At 38.0% G+C, this 23,862-nt stretch overlaps 1 protein-coding gene across 4 annotated transcripts in view; it reads right to left on the reverse strand.

The window, feature by feature from the left end:
- The window catches only part of LOC104610471 (ARM repeat superfamily protein), a 68,190-nt gene that overhangs the window by 35,436 nt on the left and 8,892 nt on the right, over window positions 1-23,862 (reverse strand). For 2 of the 4 annotated variants that reach the window (XM_010277096.3, XM_010277095.3), the window contains exons 6-13: window positions 14,845-15,015; window positions 13,974-14,029; window positions 13,750-13,839; window positions 13,506-13,654; window positions 8,301-8,383; window positions 8,084-8,212; window positions 7,818-7,892; window positions 2,325-2,493 (exon numbers count right to left, since the gene is read on the reverse strand). In XM_010277096.3, coding sequence (XP_010275398.1) covers window positions 2,325-2,493; window positions 7,818-7,892; window positions 8,084-8,212; window positions 8,301-8,383; window positions 13,506-13,654; window positions 13,750-13,839; window positions 13,974-14,029; window positions 14,845-15,015 — 922 coding nt within the window. Of the gene's footprint in view, window positions 1-2,324; window positions 2,494-7,814; window positions 7,893-8,083; window positions 8,213-8,300; window positions 8,384-13,505; window positions 13,655-13,749; window positions 13,840-13,973; window positions 14,030-14,844; window positions 15,016-23,862 lie in introns of all 4 variants that reach the window. The other 2 variants (XM_088895854.1, XM_088895853.1) reach the window with 1 other exon arrangement.

A 23,862-nucleotide genomic window follows, 5' to 3' on the forward strand; every position in this document is an offset into this window, starting at 1 on the left:
ATGGCAGTTTCAGAGGAATTGATAGCCGTAAAGGACTTTCTGGCATTGGAGGCATATTTCAGACTCTAGAGGAAACATTCTTTGGGTTTCAGTGCACCAGCTAGCATTGCTGATGCTTCAGAAACTGAAACCCAAGCACTGCTTACTAGTTTAAGACTGGCTAAGTCTCACCATGCTCAGTCTCTACTTATGGAAGGTGACTCGAGTAACGCGATCAGATGGGCATGCAGTCATAAGAGGAGGCCTTGGAGACTTGTCCATCTGCAAAATAAGATTTGGGAGATTTTTGAAGTTTTTAGCTGCAATTTAGATGGATTCTGAGGGAGTTGAATCCTTTAGCTGATTCTCTTTGAAAATCAAGGGTGGACAGCCTGACAGAGTTTATAATTTTCTCGGTATAGTGCTGACTTAGTACCTTTGTAACTGATTTGGGGTTCTTTTTTGGGTTTTTTGTACATCCTCATGTACGGCCCTCCCCCCCCCTTCAATTTTTTATTAATGAAAGTTATCTTTTTTCCAAAAAAAAAAAAAGGATTGAGGCCATCCTCCCCTAACAAGAAGACATACCATTTACTAATTTCCTGTCGGTTTTACTAAAGTCATTTGGGAATGCTGTACTTTGTTTGGGTGCAGGTGGACCCCCCCCCCCTTGAATGTGCAAAGCTTATTCATTTCTAAGCCAAATTGACCAACAAAAAGTGCCAAGATTATGTGGAGATGTATGAGGGCTGCAGTTTGCTGGATCGTTTGGGAGGAGAGAAACTTGCGGATCTTCCCAGAAAAGGAGAGAAGCTTGGAAGTAATATTGGAGACCATCCATATTAGGGTGAAACATTGATTAAAAACTTTGGCATTGTTTGCAGAATTCTCAGTCAATGAGATGCTAAAAAACTGGAAGGAGATTGCAGAATTAACTTCAATTAAGAAGGCATCAAACTCTTGTTGGATTCCTCCACCTAATGGCTTTATTAAACTGAATTTTGATGGCAGCAGTATGGGTAATCCTGGGCCATCCGGAATAGGGGAGCAATAAGAGATGAACAAGGGAATCTGTTAGCGATGTTTTCTGGACCAATAGGGGTGGAAGATTCCTTGAGGGCTGAGATACTTGCAGCTCTTGAAGGGGTACAAAGAGTCAAGGATATGCATTTTAAAAAGCTGATCATAGAAGGAGACTCCGAAGTTGTGGTCGACTGGTTAAAAGAGGATAACTCTAGGATATGGAATTACAGCAATGAAAAGAGAAAATTTAAGCGGCTGACTAAGGACATTAAAATTCAGTACAAATGGGTAAAGAGAAGCGTAAACTCACTGGCAGATGGTCTAGCTAGGCAAGGGGTGAACAGAAACTCTATATTTTGGGCTGTTTTGTAATTGTATTTTGGTGTTCAATGGTTGTACTCGGAAGCTAAGATGGTTTAGCCCCTTTGCTTTGTAATTTCTCAAATTTTTAATTCAATCCAATTCACAGTTATTGATCAAAAAAAAACAAGAAGACAACACCCCAAACAAAACTTCCACAATTCTTCCACCTGTCCTAAAATCTCCAAAAACAATATATCAAATTTAATCTCTGAAAACAGTATATCAAATTTAATCCATATTTGTTTTTGTCTTTGTTCATCTTCACTGCCTAAAAAGAACAAACCCAAATTCTTCCACCCTTGAACTTCTCTTTCAACAACCAATAAGCCCACCTTCGTTGGATTCTACCTCGCCTTCCATCTCCAAACAATCATCAGGATTTCATATAGAATATTACATAACTGATTAATTCTAAAACATTTATTAAGAGATTTACCTGTGGCTGCTTTAGTATTTTTGTTGGTCTTCTCAGAGCATAAAGTGTTTCCTTTACCCTGATCCAAATCTAGATAAACCTTGTAACAATAACAATCTCATTCATTCTACAACATCTAGTTTTTGAATCATATAATTTCTCAAGGCTTACATCTTGCCAAATATAACTAAGTTTCCACAATATACAGATTTTTTATAGAATGGTATGATTTTCCAAAACATGTCATTTTACATATTCTTAAAGTATTAATGCTAAAGAGTCTAGAAGTGTCAATTTAGATTCCAATGCCATACAAGTAAGGTATTGTGTCCAAACTGGTATGCTAGGCATGTATAGGCATCTAGGAATCATATATTGAGTCTATTTACCACAAAAAAAAAACTAAAACTAGGAGAAATTAGATCTCAAGCACCACAACTCGTCTTTCCACAATAAATTAAGTCAAAGTATCAGACAACTCACTGCTCATATAGAAAGGAGAAAAATAAACTGGCATCAAGAACTGAGGTTACAAACTACTCACTGCTCATTAAAATGTCAATACACCGCAAAATTATACTTCGAAATGCTTCAAGAAGGCAATTAGCATCGGCAATTCCAGAAAGACCATCCAAAGATAGAGCCTCATGGACTACACTTAGGTCATAATCATTTAGGCGGCGCAGTATTGCTTCTTGAATGGTTATAAGTTTCTGTACCATATATAAAAGGCTGTTAGAACTCAATGATGGAAAACACTTAATCCATTAAAAATTCTTCTGAAACAATGCATGGAACCCAGAAACCCAAAGAAAAGGTCCTACATAGAACAATTAAGACATAACAAGTCATAACTATAAAAACAAACATTAGAGCAAGACCAATTGAAAGGAAAGCAACTGTAGTTAAAAAGGGAAGCAAGCGGCATTGATGGGTGCCCTAGAGGGAGGTGAGAGAGATACTGAAGCTGATGAGATTTCTTTCTGTGCGCCTCAATTCTTATGTGACAGTGTTATGTGTCATATGGGCTGCGTTGGGCCCACCAGTCATTGGTTGGGTTACGTGAGTTGTTATACATAAAATCACGTTGTTAGTGGTGGTCGATATTGTTAGTAGTTGTTAGAGTCAGTTATTAGAGTTGTGTGGTACCACATATGTATTGGTTCCTAAGGAGACATGGAGTAGTAGAAGTTTATATGTATTCCTTACAATAAGAGGTCTCTCGTCTCCCTCAAAGTGCACAAAAATAACGTTATGTCTTACCGAGATGCAATAAAATGGTATCAGAGTCAGTTATGAATCCTGGTTTTGAACATCAACTTGCCCAACTACAAGGAAGGGTTCGACCGTTGGTGGTGAAGAAGAGAAGCTTAAGGAGAGAATGGACCCAAATGTTTGAGCCCCTCTCTGCTCATCTCAATCAACTAGAAGCATCCCATAAACCTTGCAGGTCCAGCCCCTTTACTGTTTACACTTCTAGCCACTATTTGAACAATGATGGTGATGACAACAACAAGAAAACAGTTATGCACTCAACTTGCAGTTTCTACTCTACATTGGAGGATATGAAAACCCCACAAGCAGAGCCAGAAACAAGAAGCACTCAAATCCAGAACCTGAAATGGTGAAGGAGCTAGAGTCAGAACTGGCACTAGATCCAATGGATCTTACAGAGAAAGAGATGGAGGCGGGAAATGCAGCTTGCAAGAAAAAGGATTTTGAGACAGAATTCGACCATTCTGATTCTTTAACAATTGCTGCTTCTTGCCATTTAAGCAAGAACAGGTTCTTAACTGGAGGATGATTGCATGGAATTCACTAACCGACCCACTACTATGTATTTTTCCTACATCCACCTCTCATAGGTAGGGTTATACTACCCCGGTTTCTTCTTACTCCGAGTGATGTAACCCCATTTCCCTCTACTACCCCATTTCTTCTTACAACTTTCATTGCCTTTTAAGAAGATATTTTAAAAAGGCACACGCCTGGGCTGAGGCGCAAGGCGCATCAGGCGCACGCCTAGGCGCACCAGGCACGCGGCTTTTGAAAGAGGTGCGCCTAGGATCTAGGAAAGGCACATACCCCAAAATGTGCCTAGGTGCGCCTTTTAAATCACTGCTGATACCAAGTTGTAAATCACATCTAGAAGAATCTGAATTTAAAAAAAAAAAAAAGGAGAAAGAAGGAGATTGAAAAGAGGGTAGTGATTGAGAAAGAAGAAGAGAGAGTAATTCAAAACCTCTCTTCAGCCCCAATGATCTCTTTTATTCTTTTGTTGTAAACAATACGAACAATTACATGAGTGCCCTTAGTAGGGCGTCCATCACTAAAGATAGCAATAAACAACAATAAAAAAAACAGAAACAGACCCATAACTAAGGCCCACTGCCTACTAACACAAGTCATAAACATAACTTAAATAAAAACAAAGAAACTAAGGCCCATTCAGCCCATTATCTCTACACTTCCCAAATTGTCCAGCACATGGCAGCTCTTGCACATCTCCATTATATTTTCCTCTTCTTTGGCCACCTAACAGAAGAAGAAGCAAACATACTTTGTACATATGGCAGGGGGTCCACTTATAATCAAAGAGAGAAACCAATCCCAAATAGAGCAAGCAAATGGCCAGGAGATTAATAAGTGATTAGCAAGTATCCTATGCCTTTCTTAATTTTCTTTACTTTCTTATACAATCCAATCCCAAATAAGACTATCTTCAACCTGTTAAAAAATTTTTAAACTAGAACAGTTCTTCAATTTTTTTCTTTTACTTTAAAATATGGTTCGTATCTACTTCCTTTCGGTCACAAACCACAACTCGTTCATTATCTCTTGCACTGTTCACATTTCACAATAGAACTCTTGTTGATATTAAGGTTTACTTCCACTTTATTTCCTTCAACCAACTTATCTCAACTTATCTCTGAGAGTTTTGTTTCCCTACTAACTCCAAATTATTCCTGAAATCTGTGTTTCCATTTCCTCCTTCCTCCATCCTCCAACTCTTTAAATATCTTCTTTACAAACATAAAAAAGAAGAAGGCAGGATAGACTGACCGTCTGACAGAGGTAGTTTAGTCTCACTATTCCACAGACTAGAGAAATGGCTAAACTTGAAACCTTTAAAGAGATTTTTGACTGATGTCAATTTGACCAAAGTGCTATCCACCTTGCACTGCACTTTCTCAACTACATACCAGCATACCCCACTATTCTATTTTATATGAGTATACCCCACTATTTTTTTTATCGTATGCCCACTTCTATTTTCCATGGCATACATACTAGCATAAGTGCTTAAAACTAGGGGTGTCAATGGACGATTTTTGGGTTGGATCCAATCCAGTCCAAACCTTATCAAATCGGATTTGGACGGTCCATTATAATTATTGGATTGGGCCAATCCAAAATAAATTGGTTCATATTCTTATCGTAATGAATCAGATCTAAACCAAATTCCCAATAATTCGATCATGAGGCCAAACCCTTGTCCAATTTGAAACCGATCAAAACTAAAGCCGACATGAAAACACTTTTATGAAAGCACTTTTTTGTGAAAGCACTTTTACGAAAACATTTTAACAAAATCGTTTTTATAAAAGTACTTTTATGAAAGCACTTTTACAAAAGTACATTTACGAAAGCACTTTTATAGAAGTACTTTTGCGAAAGCATTTCAATAAAAGCACTTTTACAAAAGAACTTTTATGAAAGCACTTTTATAAAAGCACTTTTATGAAAACACTTTACTGAAAGAATAGATGACTTTCAAATTGTTTGTTGTTTCTTGCATTCCCAAGAAGTGAGAAAGCCCCCTATAAAAACATACCACCCTGAAGTAGATCATTTGGTGTCGGGGCAACCTGCCTAATCTGCGTTAGCATAGGCCCTCAACTGAATAGGTGAAGAGGAAGAAAAGAATAGTCATGAGATAAAGTACCACGAACATAACGAATAATCCAATGTACAGAAGTCACGTGGGGTTGACAAGGAGCTAAAACAAATGGCTCACAGCCTAAACCGCATGAGAGATGTCTGGATGGGTCATGGTGAGATAAATGAGAGAACCAAGAAGTTGCCAATATTGAGTAGCATCAGGAAGAAAGTTGCCCTCTGTCTTAGACAACTTAACAATGAGCTCTAGAGGAATATCAACCTGTTTGGCGTCCATAATACCAGCAAGTTTAATAAGATCGTAAGCATATTTCTGCCAACAAACAAAGTAACCTCGATCACAATGTTGAACCTCCAATCCCAAGAAATAAGTAAGAGAACCTAGGTCTTTTATATGAAACAAATTATGAAGAAGAGATTTGAGTTCCTGAATTCCATCCTCATTATTTCTAGTCAATAACATATCATCAACAAACAACAAAAGAATTGTGATTCCTTGAAGCTTTTGACGGAGAAAGAAGGTGGTCTAAAGTACTTTATTTATATCATGCACCAACAACATCCCGAAATTTCTCAAACAATGCCCAAGGAGCCTTTTGAGTCCATATAGGGACTTCTTCAACCGACAGACAAGGGAAGGATCATAGTTGTATCCAGTGTTTTAAAAGTGCAAGGCGCAAGGGCCAATTTGTGCCAGAAGCGAGAAGTGCAAGGCAAGGTGCATGCCTTTTTCAAGCAAGGCACAAAAAAAACAAAAAAAAAAGCTAGAAATCAAAATAAAATGTTAGAAAATTAAAAAAATCAAAAATATTAAACATAATAATAATAAGAAGAAATATAAAATTAATGGTTTTAAAAAACCTAGTATCTAAAATTAAAATACATACACATAACATGTAAAGCATATTCAAATGAAAATTTAAAAATAAATTCAAACATATAAAACATTTTCAAGCATGTAAAGCCCACAATCTCTTTTTTTTTTGATAAATGATTGAAATTTTATTCATGATATTCAGAATGATATTACAATACAGCCTGCCCAAAGGAGAGGCGCGAGCTGGTACCTCTCCACAACAGCAACAACGTACTACCTCAGACTAGTAAAAGAAAGTTTACAGAGCTGCCCAGAATAAATGTTCCCTTGATACCCACCCATCCGCTATGGTATTAGCTGTTCTACCCACCCACTGATAATTAACAGTCATGTTCCTTGAAAACCAATTAGCTTTCCTCATAATATCCCTGTAGCACCAAATCACTGAAGCTGGATTTTTTAACCAACCCACAACGACTTTGAAGTCTCCTTCAATAACCCGCAATCTCTTTTTTTCTTCAATTGCATTACTTTAAATAGCTAATGTGATGTAAAACATATCACATTCCTAATTCTACGAGTCACCTTTGTGCCACGCCCCTCGAGGCAAGCCCAAACAAGTCCATGTTAGGGTCTTAAATTCTTAATTCTAACACAAAATAATGATTTTATAATTTTATTAGCCTTTTAAGAAGATATTTTATCAGGTTTAATGAATGAACAACATTAGCAAATACGGGGTTCTCGGAGCTTGGTAACACTGATTCACCAATATCCCCGCCCAAACAATCAGACGATGGTTCTCCCTTGCAAGATATTCTCTTCACATAATAAAGATAGCCCTTTTCCTGATTGCCCATCCAGTCCTCACATAGAAGTAAACTCTATCAAGTTGAAACGGATTGCAAGCAAAGGGACTATAAATATAACAGAGGTCCAGGGTCCTAGAAAAATCAGGACTAGCTGGTTCAAAGGGATTGCAAGCACAGGGATCCTATCACTTCCACTGGTGTTAAGACTCGGACTTTCAAAATCCACACTCTACTTGTTGTCAAAGGATATGCATTGAACAACAGAGATTCTTAAAATTGTACAAAATAAGCGAGGAGCAGGAACTCATGCATTTGTTAAGATGAGGGTAGTTTTTGTATATTTTTTGTACATAAGAGATACATATGAGTTGAGTAGCCTTAGAAATTGCTTCCTTTCTATTAAGTACAAGGGCCCTGTATTTAAATTTTACCCTTATACTTTACTAATATATTTTGTTATTGCAGATCAAATGGAAAATGTAAGTTATCAAAGCAAGATTACTAATACCTGTGGATCAACAGCCTTATCTTTCAAAAGACCAGATTTGCCCAAAGTAGATAGCATGGCTCGTCGAACCTCAGCCTATGCCATATCAGAAAATAATCAGACAGCATAACAAGTTTGATAGGAAATACATGTCAGTTATAGGAACACAAAAAAAAGTCCGTACAAGTCTTTCAAACAGGGAGTAAGGAAGAAAGAGACTTAACAAGAAATCAGAAAATACGTCAAACAACAGCATCAAATCTCTACCAAGTAGCAATATGGCGTACCTTTGGATGCTCCAAAGAGAACCAAATTTTCGAATCGGATATCTCCACCGGCCCTTGCAAATTCCCATCCAGCAACAAACACAAAATCTCAAAAATTGAACCTTCCATCATGGAATGAGTTTTGGAATCCTATAAATGTTTCAAATGTAACATTTCAAATTACAACTATATCAAACAGCAGAGGAAGAAAAAATAGGTAGTCATCTGTTAAACAGACCTCCAATAACTTGTAAACAGCTCCCCGCAATTCAGATGGATACTTCTTCTGGATAACAATCAGTATTTTTTTGGCCCAGCTCCCTGACAATTATTTCCAAAACATAACATAAAGCAAAAGCAAAGATCCACCAAAGATATATATAAAGCAAAAGCATTATGATGCAGATGGAATTCAGCAAGTTATGACTAATTCTCAGAAGAAATTAAAGAAATAATGCAAGAGAAGGCAGTTCAGCATAACAAATACAACTTCTGTGCAGAATTTACAAGCCTTATTAACTTATTTCTAATTAAGGAACCTAGGAATAGCTCCAATAAGTGATGAATGAGGGAAAGTAGTCTTAGATGATCTGGTCACATGCATAGAAAACCACCTACAGTACCCATAAGAAAAAGCGATCACAAGTGGCTAAAAGGGCTAGGGGTAGACCAAAAAGGCCATGTCGAAGTAGTAAGAAATGGTTTTAAGTGCTCATAATTTAACAATGGAAATGGCATTAAACAGAATGGAATGGTGAAATAGGATTCATGTAGCTGATGATTATTATCTTCTTTGACATGTTAAGAGTCCAAAGAGGGTACAAGAAGCCCTCAATATCAGAGAATCATCAGATCAGATTAAGGCCTTCATCAAAAAGACTTCCATGTGCAGGAATCTGTGGACTATCAATAATGGCCATTGGTCAAAGCCAACCACATGGACCCTTCACATTGACCTCCCATAGGTCTAGTGTTTTTCGTCAAAGTCTTCATCAGTTATCATTTGGGCACATATTATTTATGGTTAAATACTCAACTAGGAGAGAAGTTGGTCAGTTTTGTTGTATTCCTTTCAAGTAAATTAGTTACTCAGCTAGGAGAGAAGCAGGGAAAGAGATTATCACGACCAATGATGAAGACAATTTGCAAGGAAAGGACTATACAGTTGAACAACAGATGAGAGGACTTTCAGAGATTGCTGAGGAGGTGAAATGACAAGAGTTCGACCTTAATCAAGGGTTGGACAATTCAGATGTGAGCCAAAACTCTTTTCCAGAAGCAGCACAGAGTCAGGGTGGAAGTGAGCACTGGCAAGTCAGAGCTACCAACGCCAATAGGAAACAGGAAAAAGGATGAGGCTGGATCGAGAAATTTAGAAATGACCGCCTGCGTGAATACTGAGGTAAGCTCGATCCCCCTCTATGAAGCAAACCCCTGGAAGAAGATAGCAAGATAAGGGAGGAGAAAGAAATAGGGGTGGAGCCTGGAGGAGGGAAAGGAAGGGAAAGAAAATAAAGAGAGAGATTCAAGACTTGGAAGATATCGGTGGGCAGCAGATCAAAGTTTACAATAGAAAAAAGAGAGTTAGCATTTAAGCAGACAAGAAGAATGGGAATGGGAGGGGAAAACAGAGAGAGCTGGAAAGCTCGGGAGTGGGTTCAAAAGAGGGGAACGAGGTGGAGGTGGAAACCAAGAAGGGGGGAAATTCCAAAGGAAGTAGAGGGGAGAAGAGGGTGGAGATTGATAAGCTGCTGGAGAGACAGCTGGAAGTGGGTAAGTCACATTGCCTGTTCTTTTTGGGCGGAGAGGGTGGTTAGGAAAGCAATAGAGCAAAAGGGAAGAAAAGAATAATGGCCAGTTTGGCAAGTCTTTTTGAGAAGATCTTCTCGTAGCTCTGACAGTCAATAGACGCATTCAGCTTTTGGCATAAGATCTGGGCAGCCTGAAGACTGTTTGGCAGACGCGCATCTTTCTGTGTGTCGTTTCGGGTCTTTCCGCATGAGATTAAAACGCGGGAAGCTTCATTTGGAGCTTCCCAAAATCAGCCCAAAATGGACTCCCCACGTCTTTTCAGCACCCCATCTTTTGGCGGCAAGATCTTCCGCGTGCCAAACAGGAATAGAACGATTTTCAGTCTTCTCGACTTGTAAGCAGCCGAAAGACCGCACGAAAAGACGCACCTAACGGAGCCTAAGAAAAAACAATTGGGAGGGAGGAGAGGAATGGGAGGAAGGAGAAGAGAAGGAAAATGATTGGGTAGAAGAAGAGTGAAAGGGTTGATGGTAGAAAGTGACAGGGCATAATAGGAGGGGCAGACAAAAATGAGGCTGATTTCCTGGACTGTTAAGGGATCCCGAAATGGTAGAAGAAGGGTGTTAGTAAGGAAAGTGGGGACTTTTTCCCTGAAAAGAGAGGTCTAAGACAAGGGGACCCTCTCTCTCCCTTCCTTTTTACCTTAATAGTGGATGTTTTTGAGTGTTATGATTTCCGGAGCTGACTACAAAAATCTTTCTAATGGGTGGAGAGTAGAGAGGCAAGAAGTAGTTGTCACTCATTTACAATTTGCAGATAATATAATTCTCTTTTGTAAGGGAGAGCCTGAGGAGATGGTCAATCTGAAATTGTTGCTAGAAGGTCAGATGAGGAGGTGTCTTCCTTGGTAGAAGGTCAGATGGCTTGTAAAATACTTGGGTTTACCTCTGGGAGGAAACCCAAAGTCAAAAAGCTTCTAGTACCCAGTCTTGGAAAGATTCACAAAGAGACTAGCAGGTTAGAAGAGGAATTATCTCTTTAAGATTTAGAATCACTTTAATTAAGTCATCATTAGCAAATTTGCCAGTGTACTTCCTGTCTACCTTCAAACTGCCTACTAAGGTTGCAAATCAGTTGGAAAAAGTAATGAGAGATTTCCTCTGGTAACCTGGGGAGTAAAAAAAGGATCACCTAGTGAAGTGGAAAGTGGTATATAGGACAAAAGACAGAGTGATAGAAAGCATACATGGATTGGCAGCTAATGGATGGGATGTTTATCTCAACCCAAGGGCTTCTCATTCCTCTCCGTGGAAAGACATTGTTGGTATCCTGCCTGCCTTTTCTCCTTTCATCAGGTATGACGCTTCTTCAGGTAATAAGGTCCTTTTTTTGAAAGGACACTTGGATTGGGACCAACTCTAAAGGATAGGTTCTTGGCCATCTACTCCTATCCTTGAGCAAATTTAAAGTCATCTCTAACTTTCGTGTTTCTGGAGAATCGTGGGGTATAGGGTTCAGGAGAGGATTGAGGGAGTCAGAAATAGGATTGACAGATGATCTTTTCTCTCTTCTAAACTCGGTGTTTTTGGACCAATCTTGTCCTAATATTAGGAATTGTCTGAAGAGTCCTCCAGTTATTTTTCTTGCTCTTCTTTCTTCAATGCTTTAATGCACTCTTCCAATTTAGTTTACTCTTTTCCTGCAAAAAAAAGTGTGGAGTGCTCTTGTACCTCCAAAGGTGAGGGTCTTTTGTTGGGAAGTAGTTCTCCAAAAAATCAACACTTTGGATTTGCTTCAAAGAAAAAGACCAAATTGGTGTTTATCCCCTCAAGCCTTTGCTTGAAGACTGGTGGGATGGTAAATCATCTACTAATCTCTTATCCTTTTGCTACTCTCATTTGGGATTGGTTCTCCTCTCCACTTTGGGTGCAGATGGGATCCTCCTACAAGCGTGGTGGATCATTTTGAATTTAGCTTTTTCTGTCGACCAAAGAAAAGATGAAAGGTAATGTGGAGAACAAGAACAGCAGTTGTTTGGGCAGTGAGGGAAGAGAGAAATAACATAATCTTTCAAGGGAAAGAAAAAACAGCACATTAAGTCATAGAAGGGACCACCATCAAGGTTATACACTGGCTGAAATCGCTGGACCTGTTCAAGGACATCTCTGTAGATGCCTTGATTAGAGGGTGGAGTACAATAGTAGCTTCTTTCTGCCCTCTTTAGCAATTCAAGAGGATTTGTTATGTGCTTTAGGAGAACTCACCCCTAAAAACTAGCTGTTAGAGGGAGGGAAACCAAACACATATATACCCCATAACAGCATCCCATACTACCGATGTGGGATACCTCACATTAGCATCCCATACTACCAACATGGGACAAATGGATCGTAACAGGATTGGTCTCCCCTCCCCCTCTTTAAGCTAAACTTTGATGGCATCTCTGTAGGTAATCCAGGCCCCTCTGGAATTGGGGGTGTCTTTAGAGATGGGAGAGGAAAAGTCCTGGCCCTTTTTTATGGCTCGGTAGGCTTGGGGGACTCTCTTAGAGCAGAAGTTCTAGCACTCCTACAGGGACTCAAATTGGCTAAACAGCTGGGTTTTCAGCAGTTGGAAGTGGGGGAAGATTCAAAACTGGTATTAGGTTGGATGCAAACAAACAGCTTAGATGTCTGGTCCCTTAGACAACCTGTAAGGGAGACTATGCAAGTAACAAGGGAGCTTGAATTCTGTTTTAAATGGACTAGGAGATCAACCAATGCAATGCCCGTCAAAAAAAAAGGTCTAGGAGAAAAACTATGGAAACAATGGGGTTACAAAACCATGAGGTGGAGAGTTGAATTTGTAATTGTTTTTGTTCCATTTCTGTTATCAGGTGCTGCTTTAACACCTATCAAGAATGTACTATTTTTATTTTATTTTAATGAATTTTCTTTTTACTTATCATAAAAAAAAACACCTCCCCTAAGATTTCAATCAAATACTAAGACCTTCCTCAAGTTCACCTACTAAATTATTCAAAAAGCTTATTTTACCCTTTTCTCCAAACCTTCTTTTATGAAATATAGACAAAATACCCTTAGTTATCCTTTTAAGGGACAAATTCTTAAGTCAGGGTTAAAAACCTTAAAACAGGTTCAGGAAAAAAAAAGTAAAATAAAAAAATGAGATGGTAAAACTGTATTTAGTCTCTAAAAAAGAGGGATCTTTAACGACTTCAAAATATATATAGCCTAATTTATACTTTTCGAAGTGACAAACTATTTTTACCACAAGGTTAAAGTGGAAATGCAAAGTTGAAAATGGGTTCAGAAAAAATAAGATAAAATAAAACTGAGATGGTAAAATTGTAGTTATTGTTTATAAATAAGGGTATTACTATCAAATTCAAAATATATGTTTTGTAGACAAAAGTAAATATCTTAATATTTTAGTAAATTACTTATTTTTGTCTCTAATCTGTTTCTCAGTTAAGAAACCCCATATGGTTTTGAGGCCAAAGGGGATATATATTAGAAGGTAAACTCAGATCCCTCCCTATGTAATTATTGCCTAATACATTTCAAGTCTCTATTTTGCAAAACCATCAGCAAAATCAATGGTAAACCATTATGGACAAATATTACCATAAGGAAATAAAACCAAAGATGAATCATCAAATCAAAAGCTGAAATCTTTTACTCAAATATACCTGATTCACCTATCGCAGAAATATCACCTCCCTTAGATAATCTCAAGCAGGAAGTAAGAATCTTAGAGACGATATTACTGATAAAAAGCTTCACAGGAACTGTCTCAATTGTAGATATTAAGGCATGACAGGATAAATCATCAGAACAACTGTAAAAAATACAATAATCAGGTCACATTCCACAATACAATTATGCAAATGAAATATTTCCAATATAGTTGCTAAAATGCAAAGATTAAAACACCTGTTGTCAGCTAGCGACTCCAAATAAATAGAAAGAAACTTCTGGATATTGAACTCCTTTGACAGCTCCACAAGTACTCCAGATAGATCCCTTCGGGAAAAAGATAAAATAAACAATAAAAAGAAAAAACGAAAAGACAAGAATAGAGGATGAGAAAGTAGAAGCCACATAAAGTACATCAGAAAGGTCAAAAGCAAACAAAACAACAAAAAGGTAAACCATACCTAATTTCCTTAAGAATCTCCAAGGCCTTCTTTGGAAACAACTGAACAGATTGCATCTAAAGAGGAAACAAAAAGATACAAGGATGAGGAAATACATGGGCTAATTCTTTAAAAAATAAGATACACAGTAAATCCAAAAATCATGAATTTAAGTCTAGAAACAAAAAAAAAAAATCGAAGGATTAAATAATATTTCAAGCTCAGAAAGAAAAGTAAAAAAAATGGAAACCGAAGGATATAAAAAAGTGAAAATGGGAAATGAAAACAAGAAAATAAGTAAATAAACAAGTAAAATTCTAAACCTGAGGTGGTATTTGAAAATAGAAAACCAGCTTTCAAGGGTAAAATAAAGCTATACAAGCTCAGCACTAGAACAAGGAAAAGGAAGTATTATCTAATGGTTGTATGCAGCTTCATATAGATAATATCATATGGTTGGGACAAGGCTTTGTTGAGTTGAGTTGTATGTAAATTTATGTGTGTGTATATGCATGCATATACGTACAGAAAGTAAAATCTCATGGTTGTATATAGTTTCAAATAGATGACACCATATCATTGGGAATTGGTACAAGACTTCGTTGAGTTGAGTTGAGTAAATATGATGTGAACCGATACATTGTGATATTTTAAACCTTGAATGCATTTTTTTATCAGCAACACAGTAAACCTTGAATGCATCAAAGGACGATATCATCAACTTGATCAGCTAGTGCTTAAACTAATCAATGTACAAGAGAAAATGACAAAAGACAACACATCAATATGCTGATCAAGAAAAAAGGTAACACATAAATATGAAACTACTAACGCATGCTTTCTTTGAGGATTACCATAGGTAAGAAATGCCTAGTGGAGTAAAGAGCAATACCTGAACAAGGCTGATTATGGTCATAAGAGACATTCGGAGCCATGGCAAGTTAGCTGACTCTTTTTTATCCTCTCGAGCTACCTCAGAAATGGAACGAATCAAACTGTTGACGAGCTTAGGAGCCAACACAGTCCTATTTGCTAGTAAACCAACTACTATCAAAGCTCCAGCCTAAATAAAAAGTAACAAGGCCTTCTCAGAAGAAGCAACTATGAGCTTAATTTTTCCGAATCTTATAAATATGACAGAAAAAAAAAGCAATATATCAACAAGAGCAATAAAAACATTTAGGGCAAAACTGAAATCATTAGTGGAAAGAATAGTAACTTCGTAGTTCCCCATTCTTTTTTTTTTTTTTTTGAAAAATAAGGTATAGAGACACACACCCCAAAAAAAAACATGTTCCTGGTTGTGTATGTGTTGCTTGTTTTCAAAACTGAAACCAAAAACATGTTTACATCTGGTTATTTAATATCATGTTCCAAAAGTTATATAATTTCTATACTTGAAATTTTGGTTTTGTTTTTAAAACCATTATTTTGATGGTTCCAAAAACATATTGTTTTTGAAACAAAACCAACTTGTTTTTTTCCTTTGAAAAGAAAAACAGAGCTCAAGAACATGCTTTCGTTTTTTTTTTTCATTTTGCTGATGTGGCAATTCCAAAAAACAAAAGAAAACAAAAGCATCCATTTCGTAGAACACCCCTTTAATTAATAGTTTAGCTATGAGTAGGTTCAAAAGGCTGAAGTGAATAGAGTCATCCATGACAGGATAATCTTGTTTGTAGTTGTTCTTTATCATTGAATTCTCCTTTGTCCAAGGACCACTTTCTTAATAGGGTGCCCTTTGGGGGCAATTTTTTCTTCATTCAGTAATGTGAAATACAACAATTTGAAGAAAGTTCTGCAGAATCTGTCCATTTTCCCTTATGTATTGAGTAGATAAATGAATTACACATTTACGATGGACTATCAAAATAAGTATATGAATTGCAACAAATATGTAAGAAAGGGTGCATATCTAACAGGATGTACAAAAATGCACAACTATGCAAAAGAGCTCTGGTCTCTAAAAAACGAAGTAGGCATGGTCATCATCAAACAAGAGACCCCTTCCAAGTTCCAACACCAGTTTCCCTGTTTAAGGGCTGAATTATCAATAGTATGCAGTCATTAACACATACAGATTGGAATCTATTCAATCAGGTCTAGACATCAAGATAATAACTGACAAGGCCAACCACCAAGTTTCCTACACTTCAGCCTCCGTTGATTCTCATTACATACAGATCCTGGGAAATTTGCTCTAGAAAATCTAATAGAATTTGTTTTAGGCAATACAGAACACAACAATATTGAAGGGATGAATTACCAGTAGAATGTAGTCATTAACACATCCAGATCTACAGATCTGAAGTGTTAATACTTGTGCTCTATTCTCAAAGGATTGGCAGGTGGCTTCCATGTAGGGTAGCCAGGTTGTTTTGTATGGAGTATATTTTAGTTGATTTTAGGGCTGTCCAAAGCAACTCAAGAAATTTTATTAAGATTAAAGAGCAAAAATGTACAACAAGAAGTTGTTAGGGAAAAGACCCTTTACATCACAAATCCCCACACACAATTAACATTGAACCCAAAATACATGCTCCCAATGAATTCCATGCTTAGCTAATCCATCCGCCAACCCATTAGCAGACTTCCTAACCCATCTTACATGGAATTGCATATTTCTTGATATCATCTTGAATCTTCTGAAATCATTTCTGAATTGCCATAGAACCCCTTCTCCTTTTTTCAACCAACCAATGACTATTTTTGAGGCCCCTTCATCAATCAGGCTTGTATTCCCATATCCTTAGCTTTTTGCACCCCAACAATGGAAGCCATAAATTCCGCTCTTACTGAGTCAACTTGATCAATAGGTCCTGAATACAAACCACATATATTACCATTCTCATCTCTAAACACTCCACCAATTCCGGAAGGCCCTGGACTGTTAACAAGATGGTTGGTTTTAAAATGCAGTTGTTCATTTTCAGTTTGATAAACAGCAAAACCTGACAACTCAGCTCGGTTGCAGGTTATGTGTATATAATCCCGCAACCGAATTGATATATGTAACCAGGTGTCAGTCCTATGATATCAGACTATCCAGGGGCATCCCACCAGTGCCATCAGTATTTGTTCAGCCTTTATTTAAGTACTGTGGCTGTGTATATAAACTTGTCAAGTGTCGTCCCTCCCTCTCTTCTACCAAAACTCGGAAATATTTTTAGGGCTCATACTAAAAGTAGCATTTTGAACATTGGGATTTGGGAAATGCATATAAAAATACTTAAACAACTAAAAAGTTTAACGTTGGGACTTGTAAAAATCCAAACACCTTTTCATTCCTCATTCAACCGATTAAACCAACCGAATTGGAAACAAAAGCTTAGGTTGGTTTTATTTCCTTTTCAATCGGTTTCAGTTGACCCATTGGTCAACCTGAGAGTGAAGATTCGGTTGGTATAAATAAGTAAAACCGAACCAAACCAACCCATGTACGGCCCTAGTTGATTTGTAGTTGTGTAGAATTCTATGATTCCACAAGTTCTAATGTACAGGCCTGATTTGAACTGAAGCTTTTTTATTTTTCCAAAGGCTATACCTATGGTGGTAGGGTAAAGGTTGTTCTGTTGCACATTGCTTGTTTATCTTGGTTTCTATTTAAACAAAAAAAAAAAAAAAACAGGAAGTACAAGACGCAGTTCTAGCAATCACCGCAGGAAAGAACACAAGAAATTTATCAAACCTCCCTTAAACACCATTGTCACCACAAACAACTTCCAATAACACCCAATCCAAAAAATAAAACATCAAAATAACAAACAAAAAAATCAAAATTACATGTATGAGCCTCGTAGGAAACATGTACAGCCAGGAACTATACATCTCTGGGGCCAAATAAAACCTAGGCCCCTAAACCAAACCCAAAAAGACCCCTCCAAAGGGAAATACTCTGGTGTAAGCTTTACATATTAGCAAAATAAAATACTAGGATCAAAAAACTGATGATGTGGGAAACCTCAGAACTGCTTAAGGACTGACAACTAAAGGTGTCAATGGAACGGTTTTGGATTGGACCCCGTCCAAACCAAAATCAATTTGGACAAATTGGACAGACCTAGGAGTGTCAATGGACTGGTTTTGGATTGGTTCCAATTCGATCCAAAACTTATCAAATCGGATTTGGACAGTCCGTTATAATTATTGGATTGGGCCAATCCAAAATAAATTGGTCCATATTCTTATGGGTCTGAATCGGACCTAAACCAAATTCCCAATAATCTGATCATGAGGCCAAATCCTTGTCCAATTTGAAACTGATCAAAACTGAAAACACTTTTACAAAAGCACTTTTATGAAAACACTCTTATAAAAGTAATTAAGTACTTTTACGAATGCATTTTTATGAACAAGTTTTTATAAAAGCACTTTTATGAAAACACTTTTACAAAAGCACTTTCATGAAAGTACTTTTCTAAAAGCACTTCTACGAAAGTATTTTTATAAAAGTACTTTTATAAAAGCACATTTACGAACAAAGTACTTTTATGAAAGCACTTTTACAAAAGTACTTTTATCCGTTCGCTTTGGATTGGATTGGACCCAATCATTTGCATTTTCATTGGACTAGATTGGATTGAGTTTTTTTATATAATTTCTGGATTTCTCGACTCATTTTGGTGTTTGATTCAATTTGGATTGGATTGAACCCAATTCGGTCCATTTGCATTTTATTGGGCTGGATTGGACTTGGTTTGTATGGATTTGGTCCAGTCCATTTGTAAATGGACCAATATTGGATTCGACCAAATTCAGTCCAATTGACAGCCTTACTAACAGCCAAGAGTGTATAGTTGTTGTAGACCAACACAACACATCATCACTAGAGCTCCTTGATAACCCTGCATTTTGATGCCTTAAGGACATCAATTCAGGGGTATTTTTGGCCTTAGAGTAATCAAAGTGCACCTTTTTTCCCAATTAAAATCAATTATGTGACCTCTGAGGGTCTCTATGCAAATTATGTAAAAAACTGGGAAGTTTTCATGGCTGAAATACAGTTTTTGGGAGGCTGGTGTGAAGTTCAACTAAGAGAGGGGGTGTTTTTGTAAAGAACTGAGAACAGAAGGGTGCCACCTATCGCTAAACCCAGTTGGCGCCCATCCTACTGTATTACCATGCTCCCCTCTCATTAGCAAACCCTAGCCACCCTAGATGTGAAATCTCCATCATCCACTCCTAATCTCCACCATCCATTTTAGGACTCTCCTTTGTAGCTTCTGAACCCTAGGGTGCCACCTATTCTGTTAATCCTCACCATTAAATGTCAGCCACTCCCTCCATCTTATATCCCAACCATTCAATCTACGGCACCACATATTCTTTCAATCTTAACCCTTCAACCCTAGATGTTCTAATCTACACCCTCCATTTCTGGGCGCCCAAATCTCAGCCCTACATAATATTGGGTGCCCTCTCCTTACATTTTCAGCCATAGAATCACCCCAAAACCATCTTAGCCATCCATTAGAAACCCTAGGGCATCCCTAACTTTGCTAAACCCTAGGGCATCCCTATTTCCAGTTGTGTCCACCCTTCTCTATAAAAAGGGTCCCAGGGGCCCTGTAGAAGGGGTTGGATTCTGCCCCCAGGTAAGACGGAAGGCTGATCTTGAGAAGTTCAAGGGTAGAGGAAGAGAAGGACGCCTAGGCAAGAAGAGGGGTTCCTGCTTGCAGTTCGCCAACACCACTACTGCCACCTCTGGATTCGGATCCCAACCATTAGCTTTAGTTTTAATTTTAGTTCTTTCAATTCTAGTTTCGTTATTTCCTTTCTGCAAGTTATTTTCATTATGTTTGATCTTCGTTTTCTTTTCTGCAATTCGGCCAGGTAAGACGGAAGGCCTAGCTCGAGAAGTTCGAGGGTCGAAGGAGAGATCCGGAGACTGCTACCTCTGATCGGATTACAAACATTTTAATTAGTTTCTTTTATTTATTTATTTTTCTACACTTTAATTTTTGCAATGTCTGAATTCTATTTTTCTCAGTTTAATTAATTAATTATTATATTTCTACACTTCCCTCTTGTGTTCTCTTGTCCGGATTTGAGTGTATATTAATTTTTCACTCGCTTCCCTGTGGATACGACCCATTCTCATCCCTTTACTGCATTAGTAGTTGTTTGAGAGTCGGAAAAATTATAAATATTAAACTGGTGTTCTGAAGTGCTTAACGACACGCTTCCGAACACACCACTCCTCTGACCCAAACACCCTATGGTTCCTCTCTTTCCAAATAATCCAGTTGATCACTAGGGGAATTGTACCCCACAGCACTTTACCCCTCTTGTTCAGCCCCAACAGCTTCCGGGCTTTCAGCATATTGCACAAATGCCTTGGAAGACCCCAACTGACATTGAGAAGTTTATTGAAGTGGTTGTAAAGCAAAACCACAACCCTGCAATGCAGGAACAAATGATCCACTGATTCTTCTACCTGCCCGCACATCAAGCACTCCAGAGATTCCAACCCCAGGCCCTTCTAGCTAGCTCGAATCTAGTTAGGCATTTCCTATTCATAGCAGACCACACCAAAAAACTAACTTTAGTGGGGGCACAAGACATCCAAATCTCCTTCCATGGAAAATTAGGCTCCCTCCCTTCAACTAGATTTTTGTAAATTGACTGTAAATTTTCCATCCTTAGACCACTTCCAAATTCTTTCATCATACTGGTTTGGGGAATGGGGACACTTCATGCTCTAGAAGTTGTTGCAACAATCCGGCAAGGTCTTCAATCTCCCATTCATTCAATTGCCTCATGAACTTTGGGCACCATATTCCTTCCCTCCCCGCATTTTCCCATAGCTCAGCCACCTGTGCATTCCTGTCATCTGCTATTAATGATTTTTTTTTGGAAAAGGTAAAGTAAATTTATTCAGACAGAAAGGAGAACAATACAACAAAACCCAAGCCAAAAAGACTGCCTGAGCACAAATCAGATTACAGACTCATCCAAGATTGAGAACCAAACAAGTGATCCAAATTCTGATGCTTAAAGTCCTTAGTAACCGACACCCAAGAGATCAACTTGCCCACAGCTCTTTGCACTAACTCTTCAGGGCTTTTATCTCTACTACAGAAAATTATATTATTTCTCTCAACCCAAATAGACCACAAAACAGCTGCAGGAATGGTCTTCCACACTAATTTTCCTTTCTTGTTGAGACCTTCAACTCTCCAACAGTAGACCAGATCCTTGTTTGATCTTGGCATAACCCAGCTAATACCCAGAGCTTTCAGAATGTCCCCATACCATGGAGGAAGTCGAGCGGGGAATGCATAGGTGATCTGTCATTTCTGAAAAAGAAGCACGAGAGGGGTCCAGAATCTGAATGTCACATCTCTCCAGATTGGCTCTAGTCAAACATTTATCAAGAGCCATTGTCATACAAGGAAGTTAACCTTGAAGGGGCTAATTGGAATCCAAGTCTTATTTGCAGGAAAATCCGATTGACCTGAATTGTTCAGCTTTAGGACCAAGGACTTAATAGAGAAACAACCATCTGAATTCCATTTCCAATTCCATTCATCCTCCAAATTCATATCTATCTTCTGATTTTGAAGTAGCCCCAACAGCTCCACAGACTCCTCCAGCTCAACAGACTTCTTCTGCAAAGGGGGGTCCAAATAATGGTACCTCCAGAAAAATTATAATTCTCAGCTACTGATGAGTCTTGATTAACAGAGCATTGGAAAAGAAGAAGGAAAGCATCTGCCAAAGGGCCCTCCAAGCACCAGGGGTCCTTCCAAAACTTTATTCTATCTCCTTTACCCACCTTAAGACTGATCCCTTCTAAGAGGGTAGGAAGATTCTTCTTTATGCCTGTCCAGAGATAGCTGCCCCAGCTTAGAAGAGGATCCCTTGATCTCCAATTACCCCATTCCACCCCATATTTAGCAGCTACTAGGTTTCTCCACCATGCATTCCCTTCAGAAGCAAATCTCCATAACCACTTACTAAGAAGATCCGAGTTAAATTTCTTCACATTTCTTACTCCCAGCCCCCCTTCCTCCTTAGGGAGGCACACCTGATCCAACTTGACAAGGTGATTTTTCTTTTCATCTTCCCAACCTCTCCATAAAAAATTCCTTTGTAATTGCTCCAATCTTTTTGCTATTTTGTTTGGGATAGGGAAGAGAGAGAAAGTACGTAGGTAGGTTAGAGAGGGTGCTCTTGATCAAAGTCACTCTACCCCCAAAGGACAGATATTTTGCCTTCCAAGCCACCAGATTTTTCTCCATTCTCTCAATAATTGGGGCCCAAGCCGAAGAGGAAGACCATTTTGCCCCAAGAGCCAGCCCCAAATATTTCACCAGGAGGAACTCGACCTAGCAAGCCATCACCTCTGCACAATCCTCTAAATTTGAGACATGGCCCACTGGGATAATCTGACTTTTGCTCGAATTAACCTTCAGCCCAGACACCACTTCAAACCAGCTAAGAACTCCAAGTACCATTTCCAACTGATTCGGAGAGGCATCAACAAAACATAAGGTATCATCTGCAAACTGGAGGATGTTGACCTTTTCCCTTTCAGGCAAGGTTCAAAATTTTGCAATGTATCGGGCCGTATTGGCCGATATGTATCATTCCGACAAGAGCCTCATACACGAAGCGTTTAGAAATACAGCCCGATACACGATTTTTCCAAGTACCCTTCATTCATTATTCTCATTAATTACTTCTATATTTAATTCATAGTTGTCAAGGCGACGCCTAGGCAACAAGGCGCCCTTCGGGGCTCGCCTCGCCTAATCACCAAGCAGTTTTGTACTATGTATTGTAAAATATTTTTTTATTCTTTATTTTTTGACATTATAATTATAAAATAGGCATATTAAACTAAAATATTCATTTTGTGTGTTTATAAACTGATTTGTTTTTATTATTTTCTTATTTGTTAGAATTTAATCAATACAAACATTGCTAAATGTTGTATTGAACCCTCAAACACTTTAAAACCTGAACCCTATATTTTTTGAATTTTTTTTTCCTTCTGTTTTTTTCCTCTCATGAATATGTTGATTTTCTATACTTTAACATGAACACTATACTTTTCTTATGAAAATTATGAATAATCATTAAGGAAATATGGCTATGGTACCTAAGGAACTACCCTAGGATCTATGTTTTCTATATAAAAAAATCCATCACCTAGGCAACTAGGCGACAAGGTAACCCCTGACGCCCAGCCTCGCCTTGGCCCCTTGAAAACTATGATTTAATTCTAACTTTTCTTTCATTAAATAGTTAACTATTCATACTTTAAATTTGAATTTGAATTTTAGCACCTAATTCAAATTCTCTTATTAATTCCGCTAATTAACGATCATGTCTCATTAATTTAGTTTTGTTAGTATTTTTTTTTTTTTGATCAATAACACTTTCATTAAATCATCAATAGAAGATTTACAAAAGGAAGACAAACACGCTTATCTTCCAAGAGCAACAAAGAACCTCAAGAAAAGGAAAAAAAAAAAAAGAAAGAAAACACACTACAGTTACAACATGGCCCAAAAAAACGAGTCCCTTTCTGCCCCTTGTTTAGCAAAACCGTCAGCTAGGGAATTAGCCGATCTTTTAACCCAACGTATCTTAACTTCCATCTCCCGCACCAGCCACTTGAATTTCCTCCTCTCATTATTGTACTTCCATAAACCATTGTGATCTTTAAGCAGCCACCCTATCACCACCTCTGAATCCCCTTCGATTAAGAGTTTCCCGATGTCCAACTCCTTAGCTTTTTGGACTCCTTCCATAACTGCAAAGATCTCAGCTCTAAGGGAGTCACCCACTCCAATTGGGCTTGAGAACATGGCAGAAATGACCCCATTTTCATCCCTAATAGTTTTGTTAGTATAAAAACTACAACCTTTAAACAATGGCAAGAATCGAAACTTAGTCACAG

Source organism: Nelumbo nucifera, chromosome 1 (assembly GCF_055504915.1).
Source record: "Nelumbo nucifera cultivar China Antique chromosome 1, China Antique-T2T, whole genome shotgun sequence".
Taxonomy (NCBI): domain Eukaryota; kingdom Viridiplantae; phylum Streptophyta; class Magnoliopsida; order Proteales; family Nelumbonaceae; genus Nelumbo; species Nelumbo nucifera.